This window comes from Lontra canadensis, unplaced genomic scaffold (assembly GCF_010015895.1).
Source record: "Lontra canadensis isolate GAN:19392208 unplaced genomic scaffold, GSC_riverotter_1.0 scaffold122, whole genome shotgun sequence".
Taxonomy (NCBI): Eukaryota; Metazoa; Chordata; class Mammalia; order Carnivora; family Mustelidae; genus Lontra; species Lontra canadensis.
This window is the reverse complement of record NW_022631116.1, coordinates 5,314,837-5,339,614: the sequence shown is the minus strand read 5'-3', so window position 1 is coordinate 5,339,614 and position 24,778 is coordinate 5,314,837. Positions and strand designations below refer to the sequence as shown.

General features: G+C 58.6%; 1 protein-coding gene across 2 annotated transcripts in view; it reads right to left on the bottom strand.

The window, feature by feature from the left end:
- MAP2K3 (mitogen-activated protein kinase kinase 3) overlaps positions 1–22,209 on the bottom strand; it is a 29,406-nt gene extending 7,197 nt beyond the window's left edge. Inside the window, exons 1-8 of one of the 2 annotated variants that reach the window (XM_032841262.1) lie at positions 22,016–22,209; positions 6,467–6,533; positions 6,005–6,053; positions 4,904–5,017; positions 4,590–4,709; positions 3,145–3,261; positions 1,855–1,906; positions 327–454 (exon numbers count right to left, since the gene is read on the bottom strand). In XM_032841262.1, coding sequence (XP_032697153.1) covers positions 327–454; positions 1,855–1,906; positions 3,145–3,261; positions 4,590–4,709; positions 4,904–5,017; positions 6,005–6,053; positions 6,467–6,533; positions 22,016–22,064 — 696 coding nt within the window. In that variant the 5' untranslated portion in view covers positions 22,065–22,209. The remainder of the gene's footprint in view (positions 1–326; positions 455–1,854; positions 1,907–3,144; positions 3,262–4,589; positions 4,710–4,903; positions 5,018–6,004; positions 6,054–6,466; positions 6,534–22,015) is intronic. The other variant, XM_032841261.1, reaches the window with a different exon arrangement.
- Between the last annotated feature and the right edge of the window lie 2,569 nt (positions 22,210–24,778).

Here is a 24,778-nt window from a genome sequence, read left to right as displayed (position 1 = left end):
GAGGGCTAGGGTCTTATGACAAAGGCCCAAACCTTATGCCTCACAGCCACCCCTGCCCCGGGAAGGGGGGACACCCTCAGGACTGTGGGACAGGCTGGGACCTACACAAATCCCACAGGTCACTGAAACTTATCTAAATGGGCATCTGGGACACCGCTAATACCAGGGGTAAAGCGGAGCTGCTGGCCAGGCTGGGTAACAGATCACCCCTGCTGTGGCAGGAAATGCAGGGCCTCAGGAAGGCCCTGTCCCCAAGGGACAGAGGACACGACCCAACCCGGATCTTGCAGGCACCTCCCTCCTGAACCTCTAGGGGGAGCACTCACGGCCATGTAGGGTTTGCAGCCGGCGTCCAGCGTCTTGGCCACAGAATCCACCAAGTAGCCACTAATCCCAAAGTCACACATCTTCACATGACCCTCCTTGTTGATGAGGACATTGGACGGCTTCACATCTGCCAGGGATAGAACACCCCTTTTTCATCTTCTGGGGTTGTGGGGCACTGCCAGAGGCCAACAGGCTCCTCCAACGCCCCAAGCACCCACAGAGCAGATGATACCAGGGCCCAGGAAATGGATGAGGGACGAGGCTCCAAGAGGTGCTGTTCCAGCCCAAGGCCACAAAGATGGGAGCAGCACAGCCAGAACATGCCCTGGCCACCAGTCACAAGGGGGGGAAGATAGGGAGTTTCTACCAGGACCTCATTTTTGCACCCACCATCAGCACTCAGGACACAATGTCCAGAGGGGGCACCTAGCCTGGTTCCTGGCAGAACCTCCAGCTCCGGGGTGCTCCCATGCTGGGGCTCTGGCGGGGGATGGGGCCGCTGACCGGTGGAGAACCCAGAAGCCAGCCAGCATCCACGCTGAGAGGATGGGAGGTTCGGCCGGGAGGCACAGGGTGGAAGCATAAACAGAGGACAGGGGTCCATGCTGAGTAGGATACAGGCCACAGAGCAGGGAATCTTCCAGCAAAAGCACACACAGCACACATGCAACCTCCACGCTTTCCTACACGGACATGCAGAAGCACAGAAATGCACCAGAAAAGGACCAGCAGGTTCCACACTGAGCTGCCAATGGTAGTTGGGGGTGTGGGGGGCAGGGGCTGGGGGAGCCGCCAAGGAGTCCAAGCGGGCTTTGAGAGAAGCAGGACATCCGGGTAAGTAAACTACTCAGAATGAAAAAGAGGGAACTACGACCTACACAACCCCGCTGAGCCTCACAAACATTAGGCTGAGTGCCAGAGGCTGGAGAAAGGCCACGTGAATCCATTTACATGAAGTTCAAGAACAAGTAAAACCCATGTACTGTGGGAGAAAACCAGATGAGGCAAAGGGGGGATGTAGGGGCAGGGACTGACCAAGAACGGCCCAGAGAACTTTCTGGAGCGGGGTAGAAGGTGCAAACATCCTGCATCTTGAAAAGGGCCAGGTTATGTGGACGTAAATTCTAAACAGACTCATCAGATGTTAACTACGGATCTGTGCATTTCACGATATGTCAATGCTATGTCAAAACAAATCCCGTCAGTGTTCCCAGGACCGAAGTCCAATTCTTGCTCCGAGCACCAGCAAACCTAATGGCCTGGAGGAGTGGACAGGGGGCGTGCAGCTGGGCCCAGTGTGGTGGGACCGGAAGACAATGGCTTGGAGAAGTGACAGTGGCCTGGACTGGGAAGCAGGCTCAATCGGGACCCCAAAGGGCACCTCGCTACCTATCACCTCAGGCAGCTCATCTGCAGAAAGGGGAGAGGTCCCCACTCCTTGCAGGACTGGGCGAGCCCGTGCCTCTGAGCAGTACGCAGGCACCCGCCCCCCACCCTACCCCCAGTGGGGCAGTGGCAGAGACTGACCTCTGTGGATCACAGACAGCTTGCTGTGCAGATGCTCTAGCGCCCTCACGATCTGGGGGCAGGAGGAGGAAAGACAAGGCTGCTGTTACTCCCGTTTCTGTCAACCACGACACAGCAGTAAGACCCCCTACTCATGTCCACCTGTCTCCCTCTGCCACAGATGCACCCTAGCCCTCCCCCGCCCATTGTCCCAGGCTCTTGCCCGCATCCCAGCTTTGACCCTGGTGTTGTGGCCATCCCGGTGCAGGCATACCTGGCCTCCTGCTTTTCTCCCTCCCACCCGAGTGGGCCAGGGTCTCAGGCCCAAGCCTTTACCAGGGAAATGATGTACCCAAGATCTTGTAGAGTCCCAGGCTTGTGAGCCCTCCAAGGGGCTGTCACTACCCCTAGCAGGCTTTTCGGTGAACCCCAGCCCTTCCGTGGCATCCCTGGCTCCTCTCCTTCAGCAGAACCAGAGGCCCGTGTGCTTGAGCCATTCCCCTCCGGAACACGGAGTGGGGAACCCTTGACAATTACCCCAAAGACCCTGACTCGATACTCTGGCACGGTGTGTTTTCAATGCTCCACGTGCAGTGAGGTCTCAGAGGCACCACTATAACTGATTCCGTTTCCTTTTTCCCTTTGGCTTCCAGACGCTCAAGCCCAGCATGGCAACTTTCCTCCAGACACACCTGACCTCAAGCTGCGGATGCTAAGCTTCCCCCCCGGTTTAGCTTGTACTTCTGTGAGCTGTCTCAGGGCATTTCTGGCATAAGGAAGTTTTAAGTACTAAGTCTTTTTTTTTTAAATGGTGTAGAAAGCTCTGGACTGGGCACACAAAAACTAGAAGCCCAGGCACCTGGGTGGCTCAGTTGGTTGAGCGAGTGCCTTCAGCTCAAGTCATGATCCTGGAGTCCCGGGATCAAGTCCTGCATCGGGCTCCCTGCTCAGCATGGGGTCTGCTTCTCCCTCGACCTTCCCCCTCTCATGCGTGCTCTCTCTCATTTTCTCTCTCTCTCTCAAATATATAAATAAAAATCTTAAAAAAAAAAAAAAAAGGCAACTAGAAACCTAAGATCTGCCAAATCTGTGTGGTTCTGGGAGCCCCAGGCTCTGGGGTTCCCTTAGCAAGAAGGCTCTGGGAGAACTGGGTCCCTTGAGGGCAGTCGCCCAGGTTCAGGGCCCCACTGGGGACCCAGCTCTACCCAAGCTCTCACCATGAGGCTGGGCTTTGTGCCTGCTGGCACAGGGCTGGGGCCCCTGGTTATGGACCTGAATCCCCCAACCCCTCCCAAGACCAAGGTCACTTACAGACACAGCAATTTCCCCCAGAATGTCCTCTGGAATGGTCATGTTTTTTTCGAGCACCTTCCGGTAGAACTTGTCCAGGGATGTGTCCATGAGCTCCATGCAGATCCACACATCTCCCTGTGGAAGGACAACTGGAGGTGAGCCCAGGTCAGCGTGAGGTGGTGCCGGTATCTGGACACCCTGCGCTAGGGCCATGTCAGCACGGGCCTGACCCTCTGGCGCTGGTCAGGCCTCCCCAAAGACACACCTGCCTGCTCCCAGCTCTTCTTATTCTGCAATCTTTCAACTTCTGCTTCTCCACCTTCCCTGCTTGTCTATCCTAGTGGGTGGTATGCCAGCCAGCCTCACCAGCTCTGCTGCCTCTGGTCTCCTCCCTCTGATCCTGAAGTCCATGGCAGTTTCCAGAAAGAAGTAACTAAAACACAGACCCAGTTGCGTCCCTCCGCATGGCGGCTCTTAGGCCCAGCTGCAGCTCAGCTCCATGCCCAAGCCCTGCAGACCCACCTGACCTCAGCTGCTACGGCCCCCAACATGCACAGGTCATCCTAGCTCTAGCCTTGAAGGATGCTTCCCTTCTTCTCCTGCAAAGCCCAGCCTCCCCCACTGCCAGCTCCGCCACAAACGCTTATCCTTCAGGACAGTCGTCTATGAAGGCTGGGTACAGCATCTCTGTGGGGTACCTGTAGGCCCACGTGCCTCCCTGCCAACTCAGACCCAATATGCAGTGAGGCGCAGGTGTGTGTCTTGCCCCCCACCCCCCACCCCGCAGCAAGGGGACCGGCAGCCTGCCCTGGCACACAGCAGGCGCTTAGCACATGAGCCAAGGGTGAGGAGGCACTGGCCCGGCACACTTGGGGACCTGGTAGATGCTCAAGGAGCATCCAGCAGAAGGCCATCCTTCAGTTGCAGCAAGCCACACTCCCTGGCATCACCCCCGATTGCTCCCTCATCCTACAACCAGTGCTGCCCACAGACCAAGAACCAGACCCTCGCACGCCTCCTTGGCTGCCCCTGCTCAGAACCCCACCGTGCCAGCCTGGACGCCAGGGAAGCAAGCAGGTGTCCCCCGAGACCGACTGAGTGCCCGGCCCTGGGTCACATCATTGTATCTTCACGCGACCTTGGGAGGTGGATACAATCACTGGCCTCATTTCATAAACAAGGAAACCGGGGCAGGAAGCAGGGGCACCAGGCAGCCTGGGTCCTGGGAAAAAGCTCTCAAGAACCCTGCATGTGTGGTCTCACTCCCGCGGTGCCCAGAACCTGGCGCACAGCGGCGCTCGGCAAACGTCTGCTGGGGGCCCCGACTGAGCAACAGCAGACAGTGGGGCAGCCAGACTGAGGGGGGCAGGTGTGCAGAGGGAAGGTGGGGTGGGGCAGCCTGTGCTCCTCCCTGCAGCCCAGCCCCCACCTCCCACCCTCCCACCCACGCAGCAGGGCCGCACCTCTCTGAAGAGGGCCCCGTAGAAGGTGACGGTGTAGAAGCAGTCAACTGTACGCATGTTGATGTCCAAGTCCATGAGCAGACGCTTCTGCTCCTGGGAGTTCACGGTGGCCCGGATCCGCTGCAGAACAGAGGGCTACGGTCAGGGGCCATGTGGCAGAGGGCGACCACCCCTATCCCTCGCAGGAGGACTAGGAGATCCAAGGGGTACCCACGGGCCACAGGCTCAGCCCCCATGCCTCCTCCAGCAAGTGTCCCAAGTGTCCCCAAGCTCCAGGGCTGTGTGGGGCGGGACGGGGCGGAGCCCTTGTGTACCTTGACAGCCATGATGGTGCCACTCTGGGCATGCCGCACCTTCTCCACCACCCCATAGGCTCCGCGGCCCAGCTCTGAGATGGTCACCAGGTCATCGGCCTCCACCTCGAAGTTCTTGGGGGACAGAAAAAAGAGAGGCCACAAGTCAGGACAGCGCAGGGGCAGCGGAGAGGAAACGGCCAGTCAGTTAGATCTGAGCTCAAATCTTACACCAACTACCCTCTACTGTGTGACCTGGGCCAAGTCACACCACCTAGCAGACTCACACTGCTCTCCGTAAAATGGGCACAGCCCAGCGTTCAAGACTATCACATGGCATAAATACGACCACCTACAAAACGCCCCCAGTTGGCATAGGGAGCTCCAGAGAGGCCCTGTCCCTCTTGCCCCCAACTCCATTCGCGGTTGGGACAGAATCATTCATTTACCCAGTATTTGTGGAGTCCCCACTACGTGCGCGTTCCTGTTTCAGGCACTAAGGACAGACAGAACAGAATGAGGCTCTTGCTTTCACAGCGGGCAGTACGGCCCCAGCCTCCTGCTCTCCCTCACGCCCTCTGCTGTCCGGCAGACAAGAAAGCTGGACACCGCCCACTGACAAGTGTCAGTTGGGAATGAGCCTGGGAGCAGCGGTCAGCCACGGAAAGGCCTCCACAGTGGGTCTCTGCCTGTGGGGGAAGCACAGTCCCCCAGCCAGGACCCCAGTCGCTGGGGAGCAAGCCATCAGCAGGTACGTGTGCAAGGCAAGTTCCCAGGTGCTGCTTCTGAGGCTAAAGCCAGGAGTCCCCATGTTTGATGCACCATTCCCACAGGTGACGTGGGCACTGGTAGCCCCAGGACCCAAACTCTGAGATCAGGAAACTTCATGCCAGCTCTGGCTCTCCAGCCCCATGAGGCAGGTGAGAGGGTCTAAGGGTGGGCAGCCCAGAGCCACACGGCCAACGTCTGGGGAGTGAGGTTCCTCTCCAAAGCCCAGCTCTTCCCACCGCCCACAGCCTCCTCCCAGTGCCCTACAAGGTCAGCTTGGGCCCACTTATCAGATGAAAACGCTGAGGTTCCAACCCATGAAGGCCCCGCCCCAGGTGTGCAGCCGGCACCTACCCTGTCTCCGATGGTGATGAAGGTCCGGGAGTCAAGGTTCCGGGGGGGTCTGTGGGGGGAAAAGCAGGACCCCGTGAGCCTCAGAAAGCAGCATATCCTTGCCTGAGAGGAGCAAACCAGCCTGGCCTAGGAGCCCAAGACGCGTCCTGTCCCCGGGAGGCAACCTGCGGGCAGTGGTGTTGCTCACGGCACCCAGTCTGTCATCAAGCACCCACGGTGTCACATACAAGGCGTGGGTCACACAGACGTGGCCAGAGCTCACCCTTCCATCTCCAAGATGGGCGAGAAGGGGACGCAGAATGGACGTGTGACACCTGTGAGCCGCCGTGGCCATGCCCCCTAAGGCCCAGTTCATAGGAGGTGCTCTCCGGGACACGCCGTCCCCTGCCTGCTCCCCTCCTTTCGACCCCCTCCGGGAAGCCTCTCCAGATTGAGCCAGGGGAGAAACTGAGATAGACTCACGTGGGGTTGGGCACGAGTGGCTTGGACATGCAGGATATCCGTAAGTCCTTCTTCCTTTTGGCTTTCCCTAAAACGAAGAGGTGAGGCACTGGTCAACGCTCAGTCTGTCAACATCCCCTGGGGACAGAGATGGCTCAGGCCCCTTGCCCTCAGGGGCCCCGAGCACAGTTACAGATGCTGAGGGTCAGTCAGTGCAGGCAATGATCTGAGGGGGCTGGTGTCTCTGGGCACAGGGACATCTCTGGCTCCAGCCCCACAGGGCCTCCCGGAAGCTGGCCTCAGGCAGTCACCCGACAGCTGCCCAAGACGTCTCCAGAGCACACCTCCAAGGAAGGTCACTCCATCGCAGATCTGCCCCCATGGGGCACACATCAGGCTACCACTGGGCATCCCCCGAGGGAGTAGGGCCACGTCCCAGCAGCCAAAGTGCTCACCAGGGCCTGTGCTCCCACCCCCTGCAGAAGCCCTGTGTCCCAAGCGCCTGGTAAGGGCTGAACTGTGCCCCTAGAAACCCCACGTGTTGAAGTCCTAAGCCCCGGTACGTCAGGGTGTTACCCTGTTTGGAGATGGGTTCTTTACAGAGACGATCAAGTTAAAAATGAGGTGATGAGGATGGGCTCTAGCCCAGCAGGACTGGTAGCTTTAGAAAAGGAGAAAGCTGGACACAGAGACAGATACACACAGATGGAGGAGAATGTGAGGAGACACAGGGGAAGATGGCCATCTGCAAGCCAGGGAGTCCCTAAGGAATCCAGAAGCTAGGAGAAAGGCCTGGAACGGGCCCCTCCGTCACAGCCTCAGAGGGAACCAGCCCACTAGCACCTTAAGGGAACTTCTGGCCTCTGGGACCATCAGGCAGGAAGCGCCTGGGACCCTCCAGCCCGAGGTGCTAGCAAACTGACCCAGCTCCTGCTCCCACTTGTGGCGCTAACCTAGCTGGGGGGCCCTGGAGGCAGACAGAGCTCCTCTCAGGTCCCAGCTCTGCTGACGGCCCCTCTTCTGAGCTTCCCTTTCCCCATCTGTCACTGGGACCACAGAGGCCCCATTCAGGGGCGGCTGGGAAGTCTGGACCAGATGCGGGCTGGGGAGCTGCTGACCGAAGCGTGCTGCCTAATGCTCGCCACCCCCCGCAAAGTTCTCGCCCTTGCCACCCCTTCCAGGAGCACCGCAGGAAGGCAATTCCCTCCCCAGGGCACCAGGCAGTTTCCTAAGGACGGGAGATGGGCTGCGCCTCTCTGAGACCACATGCCCACGGCTCCTAGGCTGGCTGAGAGCGGCGGCCAGGAGCCCAGCGTGCGGCAGTGCTAGCGGAGAGTGCACATTCCAGAGTGCTGGACACAGCAGAGGGAGCTTCCATGGGGGCTGCCCTCCGGAGAGGCCACCATGGCACCTCACAGGCAGGAGAACAAGAGCGGGACATATCCAGGCCCACGGGGGAAGACCGAGGCTGCCTTGAGTCCATGGCCCCCGCTCCTAGCCACCGGGACTGGAGCTCCACCATCCAGAGGAGGAACTGACTTTCCCAGGTCACTGAGAATGCAGGTGGCAGGGGTGGGACTTGACCCTGAGTCCCCAAAGCCACAGAGACCACTTGCCAACTCCTGTGGGAGTGTCCTTCCCACCTCCCAGGCATAGCCCCACTATGTGCTCTGCCCTCCCCACCCATCTCACACGCTGCCCCTGATGAAGCACCAGCCACCCGGGGAAATGGGAGCTGCCCAGGGCCCCACACCACCGGCCATGAGCGTGCACAGCACACTGTGGGACACGAGCCCCAGAAGCCACCTCTGAACTGGGTTCAGATCCAGCTTCCACCACATCCCACTGCGTGGCCTCAGTTCCCCGTGTGTCCCTGGCCTGGAGGCCCACATACTTGGACCCAGCAGCCAGGCAGGGCCTGACACCACTGTCAGGGGATGGAATAGGGTTGTTATTGCTGCTGGGGAGATGAGGCCTGGCCCCAGGTGTCCTCAGAGCTAGATGACTTGCCACAGAACAGAAGAGCCCTGGTGGGAAGAGAGTCCCGGATCTGCATCGGGGTGTGTGGGCTGAGCACTGGGGCTGGTGTAGGCAGGCACCTCCTCCCCACGGAAGCCGCCCAAGACCCCAGATGCTTGCTCTGAGGGAGGTCTGCCTAGCCCTTGGCAGCCAAAGGGCCTGACCCAGGTGGCCCCATGCCCACTGCTAAGTCAGGGCCGCGACGGCACCGTCCTCGACCCCAGAGCCAGTGGGAGCCCTGCTCTCCCCACGCTGGCCCCAGCTCTTGGAGTACCTCTGTCGCCGAATCATGTGCTTTCTCTGTCCCAAATTCAAATCCCACCTTTGCCCCTTAGAGGCCGGGTGCCTTTCGGCAAGTCCCCATTCTCTGAGCCCCCCGTATCCTCAACCAGACAAAGACAAATGATCACTACCTACGTGGTAGTGATCTTTAGAGAACTTAGAACAGCACTCTGCTGGCATCAGCGCGACTTGCCCCCAAGCCCAGGCCTGTCCAGGAACAACCCAGGGGCGCACGAAACAAGTTTCTACTCATAATACCCACGGGGTGCCACCATCGCTCGCCTGGCGCCAGGGCAGACCAGCTGCCTAATCATGAGCTCCCCTGTGAGGCATGTGGCCATCGTTTGGATTTTTAAAGAGTTATTTATTTGAAAGAGAGAGAGTGCGCGCACACAAGGCGGGGGACGAGCAGAGTGAGAGAGAGAGAGAGAATCCCAAGCACTACTGAGCGCAGAGCCGACCCGTGGCTCAATCTCACAACCCCAAGATCGTGACCTGAGCTGAAAACAAGAGTCAAACACTTAAGCGACACTTAAGTGACTTAAGTGACACTTAAGTCAAACACTCAGGTGCCCTCGTGTGAGGTGTTTTTATCCCATTTTACAGATGAGACAACGTGGCCAGCTGTCAGGGGCCGAGTGGGTCTCTCTCTCGTCCAGCAAACGCCTGCTGGCCACACAAATGGCCCTTCCCATCTATTCCAGATGTTCCAACAACCCTGGAGGGAGGAGTTCTTAGCCTTACTTTACTGGAGGGAACTAAGATGCTGCACGGTGACTCAGGGGGAGCTGCTCCCAGATCTGGTGACTCGGAGACCACACTGGGCCAGGCCAGCCACTCCCAGCACCCTCTCCTGCTGGGAGCTTCTCCCTGTAGGAGGAGGGACCAGCATCCTGTACTCCCCACAGAGAGCTCTGTGACATCTGCTGAACAGAGACCCAGACGCTTCCCTGGGTTTCCCAGGGCCCAGCACATTCTACATGGCAAGAGGAAAACAGAAAAGGCAAGGTATCCAGGCCCATGGGTTCCTAAAGCCACATCCGTGCTGCCCCTGGGTCAGACTAAGTCATCACTGACCCCTGGCAGCAGGGTCAGGGGCCCTGGGCTGCAGGCCCCAAGGCCTGAGGAGGCCACTGGCCAGGCCAGCGTTGCTAATGCTGCATGTGACATGCAGCAGCCTGAGAGAGTCCAGCGCTGACCCCTGATGAGACCTGGCATCGTACCCTTCTCTTGGCACTTCAAGTCCTCTATCCTCAAAGCAGGGCTCCGATAAGCGCATGCCGCCCTACAGGGTGGGATCATCTACTAGGTGCTCAGCACAGGCTTGGGGCACAGCAGGTAGCCCTATACGATGGCCCACAACAGGTCACTACAGTTATTACGATACTGTGCACAAAGCTAGACAAAAGCCACCCTATGTAATGAGAATTATGGGGAGCTTTTACTCTTCACTTGAAGCTTTTTGTAACCAGAAAGCAAAATATTTTATGTTAAAAAATAAACAATCCAGGAGTGCCTGGGTGGCTCAGTCATTAAGCATCTGCCTTCGGCTCAGGTCATGATCCCAGGGTCCTAGGATCGAGCCCCACATCGGGCTCCCTGCTCAGCAGGCAGCCTGCTTCTCCCTCTCCCTGTGCTGCTCCCACTGCGTGTGCAGTCATGTGATCTCTCTCCTTCTCTCTGTCAAATAAATAAAACCCTAAAAAAAAAAAAAAAAAAAAAAGAAAGAAAGAACAATCCACTAGGGGGTCTCCTGGGGCTCAAAGCACATCCCCCAGCACTACCTGCTCTTGGCCTTCCCTAACCTTTCTCTGGTCCTAACCTGCACACCCATCTCGCACCCTGGGATCTGCAAATGTCATGAGATGGGCCCCTTTTCACCAGGCCTCAGTTTCCCTAATAGTCAAGGGAGCCTCTATGCGTCAGGTGGGTGAAAGAGGAACAGGGCCCTCAGTACACGAGAGCTCCCACATGCCCCTCCTTCTGGGCTTGAGGCAGGACACAGGCTGCTTCAAGCACATGGGCTGGGTGGGAAGAAGGAGTAAGGTCTGGCCTTCTCACCTATCTGCCCGCCAGGGACATGGGCTCTGTGCAGCAGCTCCCTAGCTGTCAGAGGGAGTGGGTGAGGCCATCTTGGAGACAGCTCAGAAACAGGCCACAGGCCACCAGCCACCACCACTGTCTGCCATTCACGTCAGTGCCAGGCCCAGATGGCCAGGCGGCCCAGGGCTGCCCAGGTGTGGGCCCGATATGACGACCGTCACCACAACAAACAGAGGTTCATGGGCGGCCACCAGCAAACCACAACAAGCCTGCCAGCCTCAGCCTGCGGGGCCTCTGGCACCGGTGGGCACAGTGCCAGGCTTCTGTGTGTCCTTGGCCCTCTCCAGCCTCTCAACACCACCACAGGCAGAGAATAAGGAATTCAGCTACTGACTGATAGGACAAGACCACAAAGAGAGGCACCCCGGACTCCCACAACTCCTACCTCTGCCTGGCCCTGCTCTCATCTCCTCCCACTCACCATTCCTTAAATGAGCCACCTTCTCTTCCATCACAGTGCCTTTGCACATTCTGTTCCCTCTGCCTAGAGCGCTCTTCCGTGCAGCTCCGCCCCTGCTGGTTTATGATCCTCACCTTTCACCTAGTCAGAGCAGCTTTCCTGATCACTCCAGCTAAGCTCCCTTGTCCCTGCCTCTCGCTGTGTCCCATTGGCTTCGCTCCTGTCACGTCTCACAAGTCATGGTTCTATAGTCACTACTTCAGGGGCAGCTAGGAAAACGCTTATGGGCACTGACTCGAGTCAGGCAGCCTGGGTTCAAATTGCAGCTCTGCCTCTTCCTAGCTGTATGCCCTCAAGCAAGTGCTTTAACTTCTCTGGGCGTCAGAGATCAACTGTGCAATGGGGATAACGGACCCACGGTGAGCCTCGGATTACCAGGCGTGTCCTCCGAAGTTATCAGGGCCACGCTGCGATGGTGCCTGACAGGCGAAGATTAGACGGAGCCATCTGGAAACCTGCAGGACCCCAAGTAACACTAGGCCCTCAGCCCCACACAGCCGCTCTGTACAGGAAAGTGTTTTCTTGTACCTGTGGTACCAAGGGGATCAGAGAAGAGGTGTGGCTTGACCACGGTGACACAGTGAGTGTCTGGCAGGGAGCACACACAAAGGTCTGTGTAGCTCCAAAGACCAAACATCAACAGCAAGCCTGAGAGAGGGTCTCCCCACCCCCTGTGTCACCCCTGCCCTGAGGCCTCGGGGAGAGGGGAAACAGACTGGACAGTACCACCCGCTCTCAGGGTCCGTCCATGGTAGGAGGGGGAGAAGTGGAGCGTCCCTCACCATGGACGCTGCGGGGGCCTCCACACACACAGGGAGCCCCCCACATGTCGTCATGTTGGGTCGCATTGACAAAAGCAACACCGACTGCTCCCAATTTATTACCCCCCCACACACCTTTGGGGTATTTTGGGTGCTTCCTGAGCTGTCCACTGGAGAAGTCCTAGGCCCTGAGTGTCTGGGCCAGCCCTGCAGATGTGGGAGGCCAGATGGCCCCAGGACGCCATTCTCCCTCCCAGCCCCTGCCACACTTGGCTCGTCACCTCTATACTATGCAGGTCCCTCAGAGAAAGATCAACTGGGCCAACCTACTCCTGCCACTAAGGCAGCTAACACACAGCTGGTGTCGGGGGCTCTCATGAGCCAAAGCCCACACCTCCACTTGACCGCAGTGATCTCTGCTCACTGCAGACCTCACACCAGCCCCAGCTACTGCTCTGTGCGCAAGTCCGGGTGAAGCGCTCAGGGCACCCAGTTCACAGACAGTACCACTGAGACTCGGAGATGGTGAGCCGAATGGCAGGGCCGGGTGCTCAGGCCCACATATGTCTGAGGCTGGAGTCTCCACACCGTGGCATCCCTCCCACAGGAGGCCCTTGGGGAACTTTCAGGGGCCACCGCCACCAAGTGTTGGCAGGGAGCGAGGACAGACCTGGCTCCCCCAGGCAGGGGGCCAGCTGGATACCTAGCACTGTGGCGCCCTGTCCTCAAGGTCCTAGAGCAGATGAAGGGTTCTGTCACTTACTGAACACCATACATGTGGCACCTGCCAAGGGCGCTGTGGGCTCCAACCCACAGGTGAGCGACAGGTTACAGGTGGGGGCCCCTCAACCCCCCCGCCCTGCCTTCTCTCCCACTGAGTGCTGGACCCCGGGCAGGCCCTGGTGTCTGAGGCCCTTGGCAACCCCTTCCCTCCACCTCTCAGGGCCTTCGTCATCCACAGAGCAGGTGGGGAAGACTCTGCCCCTGCCCCCCTCCCAGAGCCTGCCCCTTCGGCAATGAGCAGCCGGGCCCCTGCCCCCCCACCCCATCGTTAGGCTCCAACCGCAGACAAGCGGCAAGGACTGTTGGCAGTGCCACTGGCACCCAGGAGGCCCGGGCCAGAGATGCTGCTCCACAGCTCCCAGCGCTCCCCCAGCCCCAACAGCCAAGAATGCGCCAGCCCAAGACGGCAACTGCGCCAGGGCCAAACCCAGGGCTGATGGGAGAGCCAGGACCACAGGCAACAGCAACTAACAGACAAAGCCAGTATGTGTATTGTTTATAAGCCAGGAACCGGGACCTTTCTGAGGTGGGATTTGAGCTGAAGCTGACACACAGTGGGCGAGGAGGAGGAAAGTTCTAGCGCCAAGAGGGTCAGGCACAGGGGAGAAGCACACAGGGCGGGGGGGGGGGGGTTGCTGGAGGGTGTGGGGAGGGAGGACCGCTCTTAGCTGGGGTGCAGGACCCCGAGGGCACAGAGTCTGGCCCCGCCGGGCCAGTGCTTGTGTGAGCTCACAGGGCCACCAACGTGAAAGGCAACTCGGCCCTATAGAAGCACCCACCGACCCAGGAAGCCCACCTAGGGGAACTCCCGCCCCAGAGAGAGAACACAGCGCCACCAACATCTGTGAGCACCTGTCATGTGTCTGGCCAGTGCTACGCCTCGGATCCTGTCTCCGGGGACCCCTGCAGTAGCCCCAGGCGGCGGGGACGAACAGGCTCTCCACTCTCCAGAGGACGGCACTGAGGCAGGGTTTGTAAAATGAAGAGACCGGCCCAGGGAACCGGCAAGGGTCCAGCGGGCCCCAGGGCAGGATGACGTGCTGAGCGCTCTCCATGCAGGAGGCGGCGTGCAGATTTCGAGAGAGAGAGAACATCGGTTTCTTCACAGAGGAGTCCAAGGAGCAACAGACCACCTTCCTGCACCTTTGAGATTTTCCTAACCACATGCAGTGTCAGCTGGTTCCATGGAAGGAATTTAAATGCAAAAACAAGGAAGAAAGAAGCCCTGTGGAAACTTGTGCCTGGGGCCGCTACAGGTCTGGGCCTCGGGCTCCTCCTCCCCGTGAAACGGGGAGCCAGGCTCGCTGGCATCCCTCCTGGGGGCACTCAGCAGGATTTGCTCAGCCCCGGATGGTGCCCCAGAGGCCAGCCACTGCAGACTTGGGGGCCAGGGACCTGGAGACTTGCGCAGAGTCCCATGCCGCCACTCAAACACAGACCCCAACCTCCCAGGCCCCCTGATCCTGCTCCACATACCTCATCTGCAGCCACGAGACCATTTGCCACACCACAGTGGTAGAGGCCAATAGGCAGTGAGTGCAGAAGGACAGGCTGTAGCACCAGGAGACCTGAGCTGCTGAGCTGCTGTGTGACCACAGGCAAGCACACCTCCTCCCTGAGCCTGTTTCCTCCCAGATGCCCTGGGGAGTTCAATGGCCTTGATCTCCAGGACAGGTGAGCCCGAGTCAGGGGTTGTTAAGACAGACCTCAGACAGACCTGTGTGACCTTGGGCAAGTCACTCCCCACTCGAGGCCAGTATACGTGTCAGACTTAGAGCTGACAACACCCCATGTTGCTGGGTAACCACAACAGCTGAATGAGACATTGCGCATGAAGTGTCTGGCACAAAACGGGTCCGGATCAGTGGCCACCCTGGCCGCAAGGACTTCCATTGCCAAGGTGGACCCCAGACTGCCAAGTGAACCCCCAGACTGCAGATCCCGGGCTTCAAGAGCCTATGACTAGGGAGGGACATTCCCAGAGCGACATCTGACCTTTCCAGGGCCTAGGGGAGATGGGACACTCCTGTTGCTCAGACTAGTGGGCTGAGCTCTCACAGGTCTCCACTTGGGGTCACTGGGAGGTCACCCAGGCCACCAGGAGGCACTGCTGGGCCCCACGCTCCTGCAAAATGGTAAAAGCCCCTTTCCTTAACAAAGGCCATTCTTGCTTTTATCATCATTTGCATCAAAACAAAATCTTATGAAACCTGGGATCGATGTGTAGAAGACCTAAAATGTATTGCTGATGGTAAAAAGGCCAGTATGTAGCTCAGGTTCCAATTCAGCATTAAATGAGCACACAAGGCGTCCCTGAACTGGGGAGAGCTCATCACTCCCCACTCTCAACAGCAGAGGTGTTTCATTCCCTCCATTCAGATGAGAACACTCGCCCAGGAGGTCACAGAGGGAGGTGGCACAGAGCTGGGCCTCGAAGCAGCCCCTCCCACCTGGAAGTGCACACAGGCTCACCCAGCAAGGGTCCCCCCGCACCTCTTGGGGTCTGCCCCAGGCAGATGGGCCAGAGCACGCTGTGCCACTAGTATGGAGGCAGGAGGTGAAGTGGAAGACCAAGACACAGACACTGAAGGACAGGGAGGGCAGGGAACATCCCCCCCGCCCGACACCCACAGCGGTCTCGGGCAGGCCTCCGACCACCAGCTCCTACTTAGTGGTGCACAGAAACGCTCCTCAGCTCTCCACATCTCTCCTGACACCCAAGGCCCCTCACAGGTCACCTCCCACCCAACTGGCTTGCGTGATCCTGAGGACGCACCACGGAAGCTGGTGGCAATAGCACAGTGACACGGAGGAGCAAAGTCAAGAGCTGTTACACAGGCTGAGCCCCGCACAGTCAGCGGGGGAGTTTCAGACCCACTTGAAGCAACAAGGACAGCTGTCCACACTCAGCCACACTAGCTCTGGGCCGGCCCCACACTCAGCACTTACATACACCAGTGCACGGAGGCCTCGCCGCGACCCTGCCGTTTAGGTTCTAGGATCGTCCCCATGATACAGACTGAGGCCCCACAGCTCGTGAGTGCAGGAGATGGCCATGAACCCAGCCAGCTGGCTGCAGCCTCTCCCTGCCACCACGGCAGTGTAGGCCCCCTTCTGAAGGATGGTTGAGCGTCAATATGCCCCTCGTACATTAGAACTCAATTTCAAAAAACAATAAAGAAGTGATTAATACAGGGGCGCCTGGGTGGCTCAGTCGGTGAAGCCTCTGCCTTCGGCTCAGGTCATGGTCCCAGGGTCCTGGGATCGAGCCCCACATCGGCTCTCTGCTCAGCAGGGAGCCTGCTTCCTCTCCCTTTGCTCCTTCCCTGTGCTTGTGCTTTCTCACTCTCCTCACTCCCCCTATCTCAAAAAAAGTTTAATACAAAAGTCAGGGCAGTTGTTAGGGAGGCACAATTCTAGGAGGGGCTTTGGGGTACAGTAATGTTCGATTTCTTTAGCTGGGTATTGGGTCCACAGATTTCATTTTATTTTTACTCATTAAAATACAGAGGTACATTTTATATATGCTTTTGAGGTCTGTGATATACTTCAATTGAAAAGTTTAAAAGGAATGGAAGACCCCACCTGCCAGGTTGGGGTCCAGCCCGGAGGCGTCAACAGGTCAATGCTGAGCCACCCAGGAGCAGGGCACCAGTTGGGAGAAGGGCAGAGAAGCCAGGACAGCCCCTGGAATGCCAGCTCAGCCGTGACACCCCAGAAAGGGACCCTTAGGGCAGGGAGAGGGTGACAGGGACCTCTCAGGAGGGAAAGGGGGACAAAAGCCCTTCAGAGTGCTCTCCCAAGTTAGACACAGCTCCCAGGCTTGCTGTCTGTGAGCTGCAGGCGAACTAGGGACCTCTCAGGAGGGAAAGGGGGACAAAAGCCCTTCAGAGTGCTCTCCCAAGTTAGACACAGCTCCCAGGCTTGCTGTCTGTGAGCTGCAGGCGAACTACCAGGCTGCCACTGCCCAGCTCTGTAAGTTCTTCATGCCTTTTATATGAAGCTTTTTGGGGTTTCCATGCTCAGTGCTAGGGAGGGCATGGACAGAAGCCGGGCAAGCAAGCCTGACTCATGTGGGCCATGTGGAGAAGGATGGTCCCCAGAGGGCTGTAAGCCCCAACCTCAGGAGCCGAGCTCAAGGCAGGCCTGCCTCATCGCCCCATCTGGCCAGGGTAGGACTCTTTGCACGGCGTCTTCTGTGCCACCCCCCAGAGTACTTCCTCTGGGACAAACAGGGACACAAAGCACCCCTCCTGAGACCCTGACAATACTCTGCAGGGCCCCAAGGCCCTGCACCCAGCCTGGCCCCAGGGCCCAACTGCTCCCTCTCACACTGATCCCCATCCACGGACACACCTGGCCTTGGATCTGGATTCCAAGGCCTCTTCCTGTTCCTTAGGCAGAGCTCTTTGAGAGTCAGGGTGCTCCTCGCTCACCCCAATATCCCCACAGCCAGCACCGTACCTGGCACGTGAAGTTCTACCAACTGAGGGGCCGGCCTGTCCTCCTGATTCCCCACCCCACACTTCCCTGTGCTCAGGAGAGCAGACCTGCAAAGAGGCCTGCCCCAGTCCCCTCTGCTCACCACAGGCCCTCCCCAGGAAGGCCCAAGAGGCAATGGGAGGCCCCAGCTCCAGCTGTGGACCAGTGGGGAAAGAGCCCGGTACCTTGTAGCTGGCATTACAGGACCCTGCAGCCAGCATCAGAGTCCTCGTGTCACAGGACTTACGAGCCTATCTCGAGAGTCCAGGGTTCTATGTACTCACCCATCGCCAAATACCAGCCATGACCATAGCAATAAGAACATAATAACAGATGCCACACATTAGACAGACACTGTCTCCAATCTCTACCACCATCCTGCAAGGGAGGAGTGTTCACTCCCACGTTACAGAAAAGGAGACCGAAGGTCAGAGAGGGCACAAGAGGAAGTCAGGAAGCGGTGAAGTGAGTCAAAATTTGAACACAGGCCTGTCTACTCCCTGAGCCCAAGCTCTGCACCTCCTTCCTGTCTAGCTGAGGTTCTTTGGGGACTGAGGCCAGTCTAGCCGGCCCACTACCTAACACTTAGCAAGACTGGAAGGAGGCTGTCTGCAACCATCCTTGTGGCTGCCAGCCAGACAGGCAGGAAAAGTCCCTATTCCCAGTCTGCAGATGAGGAAGCCGAGGCCTCTCATGGGATAGGTGGGCCATGCCCAGGGCACTGCAGTCATTCACAGGGCGCAGTGGATGTAACTTTGCCAACATCACACAGCAAAAGAGCCTGCCCTGACATTGGACCACGGTCACCTCTCCACCCCAGGAGCTCAGGCCGACCCCATACCACCTCTCCTCCCCAGCCTCCCAGAGCCCCCAGCAGACCAGAGGATTCCCTGGGCAAGGGCGGTGCATGGCCACCGCCACCTGCTTCTGTTCTGTGAGCAAGAGGAAGCAGGGCTCTTGCCTAACAGAGGAAGTTCCTGGGCGGGGCGGGAGCAGAGCCAGGAGGGCCTGCCCAAAGGTCCCAACCTAGTCTGAGGTCCAGGAAGGGGCCACCTCTGATGCCCATCTGAGGACTCGAAGCTGACCTGCAAGGCTGGGGCTCACAGCCCCCCTCCCAACCCACCAGCCAGCAGTCATCGCCCCTTTAAGCAGCAGCCAGTTGGGCTGGCATGCCCGGCGGGTGAGTCAGCACCCAGTGCCCGCTGACTCACCCACCGGAAGCCTCCCGCTGCCCCAGCCTTCTCCCCACACAGGCAACTGAGAACTTTGCTCCTTTCAGGCCTGGAGCCATGGGCTGGCTGATAGAGAGTTTCCTGTGCGTCACACCAGGGGTGGGGGAAGTCCCCAAGGTGTCACCCTCCAGTCTTTCCGACAGCAGGAACGGGACTGGACAGGGGGTTGAGGGGGGGGACAGTGGCCACGGCAGGCCGGGCCAGGACACAGACAGTGCTCCTGAAGCCTCAGTGTCCCCACTGGGCAGCCGGGAACCATGCGAAGATCAACCATGACGCGCTTGCATGGGCGGCACTCACAGTGCAGTGCGAGCGGTGACAGGATGCATACGGCACCCCCAAGGACACATGTGGCTTGAAGCAGCAGACCCAAACCACGCCAAGCAAATGTGCCCCTGACCACTGGCCCCAGCGCCAGCTGCCGTTGGCCTCTGACTCCAGCCAAAGGCAGCATGTGGGCAAGGAGGCTGGGGGAAACCTGCACGGCTGAGGGACCTGGGGCCTCATGGACTCATGGAAAACTCCCCAGGCCTGTGGCAGGGAGCACAGAGCAGGACACCAGCTGCGAGGCAGGAAGCTCAGAGCTGAAGCTCAAAGGTAAATCTCCTTAAGGTCAAGTACCAACCACGCCCTGTTTTGTTCAGATTCCTGGGAGAAGGTGGAGAAGAGCACAATGCTGGAAGGCCCTGTACCCAGGATGGGGAGGGCCCTGCTGAGAATCCCAGCTCTGTGGACTCAATCCAGCCACTCCCCCTGTCTGGCCCGTTTTTCATCTGTCAGATGGGTCAGGCTGAGTGAATATAAAATGTCCCCACTGTAAAGGGCTGTGCACACAAGAGGCATCACCTCCAGCTCAGGCCCTGCTCCAGGTCAGGCTAGCCCTGGAGCGGACCCATATTCAAGGCATAACAGAGCGTCCCAACAGCTAGGATGATGGGGTGCGGGGAGGGTGGGTCCCACGAGCTCAGCACGGAATGGAACATAAAGGAGCACTGGGGAGACCTTTGAAGAAATACAGTCCTGGACAGAGCCCTAGCTGCACCTGTCACAACTGTATGAGCCCTAGGCAAGGCACTAACACCTCTGAGCCTCAACTTCCACATCTATAAATGGGGCTGGGAGGAATGAATGGGAGAGAACATGGAACATGAAAAAAAGCTTGATAAGTGACAAGTCTCAGGATTTGGGTGAGAGGGTATTATGGCTCCTCACCATATCCTTCCACAGACCCCAAAGAGGCAGACGAGGTCCCTGAGCCTTGCAGAGGCTCCTGAACCTCCATCTAACCCACCAGCACCATCTCTTACCTGGAACCACAAACTGGAAATTCACCTTGGTTCTCTCTCTGCAGAGAGGCTCAGAGAGGGCAACACCAGGACTCAAGTCACACAGCACATGGGAATCAAACAGTGCCTCCCCAAATTCCCTTTTCCCTTCACACCTAGGACCCCTCTCCCTTCACAACTCTACAACTCCAACTTTTATTGGGGTGAGGTACTGCCTGCCTGGAAAAGCTGAAAGAGCATTCGAAGACAAACATCGCTTCCATCCTCTTCCTTCTGCCCGTGAAAACACTGTGGCCCAGGGAAGCTGAGGGACCTGCCCTAAGTCCCACAGCACTGACCAAGCCAGGCACAGACCTCAAGCTAGAGAAAAGAAGTGTCTGATTTCCTGGTCCTCCAGAATGGAGAAGCATATGATTTCCCAGCTCCCAAGCTCCACGAGGTCTGAGCAGTGCAAGTCCCTCCCCAGCCACCTCCCCGCTTGGGTGCCTCCTGAGTTACTCACAGTGGTTGGGCAATGGTCAGGGATCTGGCCTCCCACTTACGTAAGACGTAATTACCCTGCCCACCGGGCCGGCCAGGCTCTGGCCCCCAGCCACCGCAGCTGCTGGCCGCAGGGGCAGAGATGGACCCACACCCTCCCCAGGACCCCACAGGCCCTCCTGGTGCCTGGGTCCCTCCAGAGAAAGAGAGGTAGGATCAGCTCCTGAGCAGAGGCCCACTGAGTGACATCTGTTACCTTTCTCCACCTCACTATGCAGCTGCAACCCAGACAGAGGCAAGGCCTTGACCCCACATGCTGAGGCCTTCCCAACAAGGAAAACGGTAACAAGGTGTGGGCAACTGTGCCTGCCTCAGCACCTACTGTGTGCCAGGCGCCCTGCTGCGCTCCTCCCCTCCTCACCCATGCCTGCTGGAAGCTCTTCAGGATTTGCTGCCTCATATCATACCCAGAAAACCACACAAGGTGTGTGTGATTACTCCTATTTTACAGACAAGGAAACTGAGGTCCAGAGATACTCCTGCTGCCAGCGTGAGGCAGCAGCAGGTTTGGAGAGCAAGGAGGCAGCCCATTCATTACAGCTATGTCCGGTCTGGAAATACACAGCCTAGCCTGCTGAGGCTTGAACATGCCAAAAACATCCTTTCCTCTTCCGTGCGCGCCCGCACACACACACACACACACACACACACAAAATCCCCCTTTCACCCTCCAAGTTTCACCCCCCCACCCCCGCCCCGCATGACAAATCCTGCTGTCTTGCCGCCGCAGCCGCCACCTCACAAAAATTTCCAGGAAGGCCGGCTACTTGGAGAAGACAAGAGTAAGCCCATTGCACAGCCAGCACCCTGGCCTAGCGGCTGGCCCAGAACCCAGAGGCAGCAGGGACAAGCCCAGTACGGGTCAACCCTGGAGATACAGGGGAGCAAAAGGCGGTGAGCTCTCCAAGTGCAGAGAGAAGCTTGCAAGTCAAGACAAGGAGCTGATGGAGAGGGGGGCCGTGTGTTAGGGTGGGGTGGGAGGCCAAGAGAGGTTCCTGGGGGACCCGGCTGCAGGGCCGCAGGGCCGCCAGGGAAGGAGCAATGGAGGGGCCTACAAGGATGGACAGAGTTGGGGGAGAGGAGCCAGTTCTTAGCTGGAGTATAGCCAGGGCACCCACATGGAGGGGAGGAGGGGGTTACAGTGAGATTCCCCAGGAGGGCAGCACTGCTGGGGTTCAGATGCGGAGTCCTTTAAATCCCAGAGTGGATACAGCCCTGGGACCAGGGAGTGGAAGTGGGGGCGGGGTGCAGATAAGAGTGAATCCCACCTGGATCCAACTGAGGGACCCAGGTTGGGAGAGTTCCTGTTCTAGGGGCAGTTAAGGCCTAAATGAGGAGGTCAGAATGAGGTTTCTGATCTGAAGCGGGGTCATCACAACGAGATCCTAGCCTGAATGCGGGCCCGAGAGCAGTTCCAAGGCCTAAACTGGGGTCCAGGTGAGGTCTAGGCTGAGACGGAGACCCAAATAGGGAAGGATTCTGGACCGGAATGCTGCCTCCGTCCGGGACGGGCTGGAATGGGATCACACAGACCGAAGTCGGGGTCCGCAGTCCGGGCCCGAAGGGGCGCGGGGCGGTGGGTGGTGGGGGATCAAGCTGCGCTCCCTATCAGGCGTTCCTACCTTTGGTCTGGGGCATGCTGGCGGGCTGACTGGAGGCGGGCGATTCCATGGTGAAGGCGGGTCCAGGGGCGGCGGCAGAACTAATCTAGAGGTCGGCGGGCTCTACCAGGGCGGAGAGCGCTCATGGCTGCGGGCAGGGGGCCCGGGCGCGGCTGCGGAGCTGAGGCGGCGGCGGCGGCGGCAAAGACGCGTCCAGGACGGGCGGTGCCGGAGCCAGACTGGGCAGCGCCGCGGGGGCCCCGGCCGGACGGCGCCGACGTAAGCCCCGCCCCTGCACGCCGACTGGCCCGTCCGTCTCCGGGGCCCGTCCCCTGCCTATCAAACACCGACCTGCCCTGCCTGTCAAGCACAAGCCTCGCCCCTGCTGGCCCCAAATCCGGCTCCTCCCCTGTCTGTCAAGCCCCGCCTTCCACCCGGGAAACCCGGGCCCACTCCGGCTCGGTCCCCTCCAGGCCAGAGCCGGGTCCCTCCCGCCGCCAGTCCAGACGCAAGCCCCTCCCACTGCCCGGGACTCGCGGAGCCCTCCTCGCGCCTGTCAGGCACTAGGCCCCGCCCCCGCGCTCCCCCAGCCCCGCGGCGCCCCCCCCCCCCCCCCCACCCCCCGCTCCAATGCGCTCCGTGCGCCCGCCTGGAGTGCGTAACCTGGGAAAACCCCAAGTATCCTGGGGTGGCGGGAGCGGGAAGGCGGGGTCCTGTGGAGGGGTTACAGTGCGGCCCCGGGCCGAGACCTGGGTTCAGATCTCTACGTGGCTCCTTTCCAGAAGCGGTGACCTTGGGCAAGTCTGGTGACCCCTGAGCCTCAGTTTTCGCCTCTGTGAAAAAGCGACCGTGACAGCCCTGCCTCCCGGCGCTGTGCAAGAGGTCGGGACCCGGGCTTTAGCAGATGGTCCATCCTGGCTGACCAAACGTTGAACAAGCCTTAAGCACAATGCCCGGCGTGCGCACATTTGTTCCCTGCTCTGCAACATCCACTGAACTCCCTCCACCATGTGTAGGGCACCAGGAACCGGTGGGTCACGGTGGTGAGCTTTGTGGCTCCTAGTAAGACGTCAGGAAACGTGGCTGTTCGTGGTGGTGGGTGTCTTTACTGCCTCTCCTTCCCCACACGGTGAAACTGAGTCTTGGAGGCTGTAAGGTGGACCGTTGGTTATCTTCTCTGCTCTTGAGGCCTCCATCTGTGTACATAGACTGTCTAAAGTATATAATGGCCACATAGGCCAGTCCTCTTTTCTGCTCCCACGTGGAGCTAGGGGGATTTTAGGAGCCACTGACCAATCTGGCCCCAAGATCAGGTGACTCAGATGGAAAGCTGCAGGCTAGGGAGGGCGGGAAGGGCCTGGCAAAGGTCAAGGGGTCAACCCTTCGCCTCTGGGCAGGCATGAGTGTGCTGTCTGCCAGGGACCTCACATGAGGGAAGCAGATTCCACCTCCTGCTAGAAATGCTTGGAGCGGGGTGCTGACCTCTGCTTGCCCATTTGTAAAAAGGGGTGATCCCTGCAGGGCCCCACCCACGCAATGATGGAGAGGGCCTGATGAGATAAGAAAGGGGGATATGTTATTTATATTATCATTTTTCTCTTCCTGCGTCTCTGGCTCACCCTTTCCAAGCAGTGGGTGGAAAGTCATGATCTATGGACTCAGACAGGTATGGGTTCAAATGCCAGCTCTGCCACTTACTAGAAGTCATGGAGCAGCTGCATGCCTCAGTTTATTGACCTGTCCCATGGGGACAGCGAGGCCTCTCTGAAATTAGCTCCTGAGCTCGGGCTTGGGAGTCCCTAGCTTAGGGCCTGGCACTTCCCAAATGCCCAGGGAGTATTTGCAAATACCCTGCAGGCCACCTCCTCCAGGAAGCCATCTCAGCCTTACCACTCCTGGGTGGATGGAGTGCTCTGTTCCCGATGGGGCATGTGACCATGGGCTAGTCATTTCACCTCAGGACCTGCTGCTTATCCATCTGTAAAATGGGCACCCAGTAGCAGCTACCTCCCAACCAGGAATGTAATCCTGGTCCTGCAGGTTTTCTAGTCTCAGACTCCTGCCATCTGCTCGGACTTCCACACTTCCACACGCCCCCTCTCCCTCTCCATTCCTTGCTATGTTTGAGGGTCTCAGTGCTGCCCCTTGAACAGTGTCAATACCCATCCTGCCTCGGGCCCTCCACCCTCACTGTTTCCTCTGCCTGGAACCCCTTTCCTCCCAGGATTCCTGTGGCGGTTCCCTTCCAGCCTGCAGGCCTCCACTTAAATGAACTCCTCTAAAAGGCCTTCCTGGTCATGTCCCCAAATCAGTTTTGTTTTTTTTTTTAAAGATTTTATTTATTTATTTGACAGACAGAGATCACAAGTAGGCAGAGAGGTAGGCAGAGAAAGAGGAAGGGAAGCAGGCTCCCCGCTGAGCAGAGAGCCCGATGCGGGGCTCGATCCCAGGACCCTGGGATCAGGACCTGAGCTGAAGGCAGAGGCTTTAACCCACTGAGCCACCCAGGCGCCCCCCCAAATCAGTTTTAATTCTCTGCCCAGAACTCATGCCACCGATGCCTTTCCTATCTGTTCTGGTTTTTTTTATCCAGCTCTCCCTCTACACCGTCAGTCCTTCCCAGGCAGGAATCTTGCCAGCTCAGTCCCTGCTGCAGTCCTGATACACAGCCCGGGGCCTGGTGCATAGTAGGTGCCTCGTAAATATGTGAGGAATAAACAAAGGAAGCATGAAAAGCATGCCACAGACATCGATGGAGTGACTCTAGTCTCGTGCCAGCCTCCC